Consider the following 5487-nt stretch of genomic DNA (forward strand, 5'->3'; position numbering starts at 1 on the left):
AAGAGGGGGAAAAGAAGAAAGGGAGAGGGAGGGAGAAGAGGAGGGTAGGATAAGAGGTTGAAAGGGGAGGGGAAGAAGGTGGAGAGGGAGGGGGGAGAGTGAAAGAGGGTGGAGAGGGGCTGAAAGAAGAAGGGGGAGAGGGGAGAGGGGCGAAAGAAGGAAGGGAAGAGAGGTGAGGGGAATAAGAAGGAGGGGGAGGGGGAGAGGGGGCGAAAGAAGGAAGGGAAGAGAGGTGGGAGGGGAATAAAGAAGGAGGGGGAGAGGGGAGAGGGGGCGAAAGAAGGAGGGGGAGGGGGGAGAGGGGGCGAAAGAAGGAGGGGGGGAGAGGGGTGAACGAAGGTGGGGGGTCAGAGCTCGCATGACAGGGAATAGCAGCTGAGTTCGATAGCATACAGGGGCGTCTATCAATTATGAATTTCGGGAACGTAAAGTGCAAAGAGAGAGAGAGAGAGAAAAAAAGTTACAAAGCAAACAGTGGTGACGCACTGTATCACAAGTACAACATACACCGATAATAAAAGATAAAAATAAGAATACAAAAAGACAGCACCATCGCCATAAGGTACCACCATCACGGTCATAATAACAGAAATAAATATAAATACAAACAAATAAAACAATAACAACACCAACACAATTACAACTAAATAATCAAACACAAGAAAATAAATAAGTAAAAGAAGCAGAAACACTGTGACAACAACAACAACAACAACAACAACAACAAACACCGACATTAATAAAAGCAACAATGTACCGCTAACAATAAAGGGAGTAAGCATGTCTCCAGCGGTATTAATAAGAACACTAATAACAACCAAGTTAATAACGGATATATGCCGGTATATCATATATACTGCATGCGTGTGCGTGTGTACGTACATACATACATACATACATACATACATACATACACACACACATATATATACACGAATCAAATATTAAAGGTACTGGATGTAGTATTACGGCATGAAGAAGAAGAAGAAGAAGAAGAAGAAGAAGAAGAAGAAGAAGAAGAAGAAGAAGAAGAAGAAGAAGAAGAAGAAAAGAGAGAGAAAAGGAGATAAACAAGTCCCAAACAACAACCAAACAAAGCACTCCTCCCCCCATCACCCACCCCACCCCCTAACCCCCACCCACGAACCCCCCAACCCCTCGGGCTCTATACCAATGGGTATTATTTTCCACCTATTCATCAATGTTACACCCATCTACCCACCCACCCCCTTGCCATCCACCCCCTCCTCCTCCGCCCTAAACTCCCCCATTACCTATTACCCATCTACCACCCACCCTGCCTACTCCCCCCTCATCCCTCTACCTCTCCCTCCCTCCTCCCTCAATCTTCTACTCTCCCTCCCTCCCCCTTCCTTCCTCCACCATCCCTCCCTCCCCCCTCATCCCACTACCCTCCCTCCTTACCCCCTCCCTTTACCCCTTGCCCATTATCCCGGTTCAAAACTTGTTACTCGCTCCCTTTTCACTGTCTGTCTGTTAGCAGCAGCAACAACGGTGATTGTAACGTAATGAGAGCCAAGCAGCGCCGTATGGTGGTGATTATCATGATACTAACGGTGATGATGGTGATGGTGGTAGTGATGAAGGTGATGATGATGGTGGTAGTGATGATGATGATGATGGTAATAACAGAAAACAATAACTGTAAACAATAATAAAAATACAACGCATCACAGCACCCACTCTCCCATTATAATCGCGTGGTTGATAAACAGATAAATAAATAAATAAATAAATAAATATCATGTATATATTTAAATAAAATCAGTTAGAAAATCAGATACAGCGAAACCAAAAGGCTGATATATATGTCAAACAGATAAACAGATAAAGCAGTATAAAGATAGATCAATAGACAGATAAGTAAACAGAGAGAAAGACAAAAATAGATAGATAATCAGATAAAGAACAGAGAGCGAGAAAAAAACGAAAGTAAATAAGCCAACAAATAGACAAGCAGACAAAGATTTTTTTTTCTTTAAACAGCAAAATGAACTAATAATCTAATTTACACTGTGAAGACTAACCCCCACCCACGCACAGGCTAAAAATACACTCGGTTCACACACAGAAAAAAATGATGCACAATTTTTTAAAAAGGAGAAAAAAGCGGCAACATATGCTTCCTTGGACAAAATAATCTGTTCCACCACAAAAAATTACAGATGACTAGACCAAAAAAATATATATATATGTATAATAAATAAATATATAAACAAAGTAATTAAGAAAGGTCAAATTCATTCCTCTCCCAGAAACCAGTTAAAAGACACTCCGATACGCACATATACTCAATTACAAACACACATCTAAATAAATACACACAACTCAAAACCCACACAGATACAGTCACACACACACATTCACAGAATTTACCCTCAGTCGAGTCTCCGGTTTCCCCTCGGCCTTGGGAGGGGAACCAAGGAGGAGGAGGAGGAGGAGGAGGAGGAGGAGGAGGAGGAGGAGGAGGAAGAGCAAGAGGGAGGGGAGGGGAGAAGGACGAGGAAGAGGAGGGGAAAAAGGAATAGGAAGGGGGAGGGGAGAGAAGGAGGAGAAGGAGGATGGAGGAGGAGGAAGGGGGAGGGGAGAGGAGAAGGTGGAGGAAGGGGAAGGAGCGAAGAGAAGGAAGAGGAAAGGGGAGGGGAGAGGAGAAGGAAAAGGAAAAGGAGGAGGAGGAGGAGGAGGAGGAGGAGGAGGGACACACCCGCCAGCCGTTACTCTACCACCCTTCTTCTGTGACAGGTCTTCTTGGTGAATGTCATTTATACTCTACGACTGTGGGGGGTAACGTAACAAAAGAGCATTTCCAAGATTAAATTTTAACCTTTTTCGGGGAATTCAATTTCTTCTGATTCTATTTTATCTTCCATCCATATTTATCCATTTATTTATTGATTCTTACACTTCTTTCCAGCAAGAAGAATCGGTTATATCGACGGCCCTTATCGACCTCAGCGCCGCCTCCCGCCTCGACCGCAAGTGTCACAGCCGCTCTCCTTGACGTACTGCAGGCGGCGTCGACGGGGCACAGGACGTCCCCGCGCCACAGCACCATCAGCGGGCGTTAAATATTTACTCCCGGGGGCGTCTCGGGAGGGGAGGGGGGAGGGGGGAGCGTAAGCCGAAAGCACGAAGGAAGGAACTGTTTACCGCCTGTCCCCGCGACCTGTGGCAGCGAGTTTCCAGCTTTTGACTTGCTCTCCACTTCTCTACTCTACAACCGGTTGCTTCTCGTCTCCTGTTACAACCGCGTTAGACACACTCCCCCCCCCCTCCTCTTCTTCCTCTCCCCCCGTCTCTCTCCTCCTCTTCTCCTCTCCCCCGATCTCTCCTCCTTTCCCTCCCTTCCCCTCCCCTGTGTAACCCTTCCTTCCTTCCTCTACTCCTTCCTGTGTAACCCTCCCCCCTCCATCCCCCTTCTTGTATTACCCTCCTACCCCAACCGTTAACCCTTTACTCCCTTCCTTCCTTTCTTCCTCCCCTTACCATACCCACTTCCTCCTTCCTTGCCATGCGCAGCGAGGGGACAAATCCTCTGGCTTTTCGTCTCATTCTTCCTATTGCCATTCCCTTCCTCGCCGCCCACGCCCGCGCCTATCACGCAATCCGCCCACTCAATGGCTTAATCTCGGCCGTTCGTAGGCCTATGGCGAAGAAAGACCGAGGAGCAGCTTATGCCTCCGGGGGGCTCTCTCTCTCTCTCTCTCTCTCTCTCTCTCTCTCTCTTCTCTCTCTCTCTCTCTCTCTCTCTTCTCTCTCTCTCTTCTCTCTCTCTCTCTCTCTCTCTCTCTCTCTCTCTCTCTCTCTCTCTCTCTCTCTCTCTCTCTCTCTCTCTCTCTCTGTCTGTCTCTCTCTCTCGCTAGCTATCTGTCTGTCTCAATTTTTCTCACAATTTCAGATTCTATTTTCTCTCTCCTTCTCTTTCTGTCTCTCTCTCTCTTTCTCCCTCTGTCTCCATATCTATCTACCTGCCCTTCCCTTTCCCTCCCTCTCCTTCTCCCAACCGCCTCTTCCTCCCCTTTCCCCCCCTCTTCCTCTCCCCCCCCTGCCCCCATCTCCCTCTTCGTCCCGTTCCCCCATCTCCCTCCTCTTCCCCTTCTCTCCCCTTCCCACCATCTCCCCCTCGAGTGTGACACCGCGAGGCCTTCGTGTCCGCAGCAGACGCCAAGAGTCCGAGGCCCACAAGCGCCCCTGCCTGTCTGCGCGAGTCCTCCTTCCACGCCTCTCGCCGCTCAGATTTCAAGAGCGTCTGTCCCCTCGTGGCTTCTTCATCTCGACGGAGTTAACCGCACGTATCTTCTTTTTTTTTCTTTTCCTCCCTTTCCCCTCCTTTCTCTCTACTGTCTTTCGTTCTTTCTCTGTCTATTTCTTAATCTTCGGGCATATTTTTACCCTCTTTTTCCTGACTTTCTTTTTCTTTCTCTCTTTCTTCCTCTTTTTCTTTCTCTCTCTCTCTTTCTTTCTTAATCGGTTTAGCCTTTTCTTGTCTCTCTCTCCTCCCTCTTGCCCTCCTCCCTATCCTTCCTTCCGTTGTTTATCTGTCCTTTTCTCTTTCTCCCTTCCCCCTCTTTCTTACCCTTCATGATAACATGTTTTTCTCATTTGGATGCTATTTTACGGACGTGGGTAATGAGGGACAGTGGTTGGGGAAGAAAGAGGGAGAGGAAGGGGGGGAGAAGGGGAAGGAGAAGGAAAAAAGGGGGGGGAGAAGGGGAAAGGAAAGAAAGAGAAAGGAAGAGGATGCAAAAGGGTTAGAGAAGGGCAAGAAAAGGGAGAAAGAAAAACGGAAAGCGAAGGAAAAGGGAGAGAGACAAGGGGAAGAAGAGGGAGAGAGAAAGGGAAGGAAAATGGCGAGAGAAGGAGAAGGGCAGAATGGGTGATAACGGGGAAGTGAGACAGACCACGGGAGAGAGAAACGGGAGAGGGATAACTTGGGGCTGTTGGGAAGAATTAAAGGATGGGCAGGGCACGTCCTCCCCCCACCCCCTCCTCCTCTCACTTCTTCCCCACGATCCTCCCCCTGTGATGTCACGTGTGAGGAGGCTCGCGAGGGGCGCCTCCCCCGCACGCATTCTCCTCCCACTCCCCCTACTCCGCCTTATTCTTCCTCTCCCTCCTTTCTTCTTTTTCTAATCTTTCTTCTTTTCCTTCTCCTCTACCTCCCATTTCCTTCTCCTCCCCCCACCACCAACACCACCAGCACCTCCTCCACCTCCACTACCTTCTCCCTCCTCCTCCTCCTCACCACCACCTCCTCCTCCTTGGAAGATCTCCTCACCTCCACTTCCTCCTCCTCCACCACCACCTCCTCCTCCTCCTCCTCCTCCTCCTCCTCCTCCTCCTCCTCCCTCCCTCCTCCCTCCACTCCTCCTCCCTCCTCCTCCTCCTCCCTCCTCCTCCCTCCCTCCACCTCCTTCTCCTCCTCCTCCTCCTCCTCCTCCTCGGAAGACCTCCTGCCGGGCTGTC

General features: G+C 49.0%; 1 protein-coding gene across 1 annotated transcript in view; it reads left to right on the forward strand.

Moving 5' to 3' along the window:
* Positions 1-3022, forward strand: part of LOC138861094 (uncharacterized) — a gene marked incomplete at its 5' end in the record, with an annotated part of 21013 nt that extends 17991 nt beyond the window's left edge. Inside the window, one exon of the mRNA XM_070119886.1 lies at positions 2936-3022. Coding sequence (XP_069975987.1) covers positions 2936-3022 — 87 coding nt within the window. The remainder of the gene's footprint in view (positions 1-2935) is intronic.
* Between the last annotated feature and the right edge of the window lie 2465 nt (positions 3023-5487).

Source organism: Penaeus vannamei, unplaced genomic scaffold (assembly GCF_042767895.1).
Source record: "Penaeus vannamei isolate JL-2024 unplaced genomic scaffold, ASM4276789v1 unanchor864, whole genome shotgun sequence".
In the NCBI taxonomy this organism is placed as follows: Eukaryota; Metazoa; Arthropoda; class Malacostraca; order Decapoda; family Penaeidae; genus Penaeus; species Penaeus vannamei.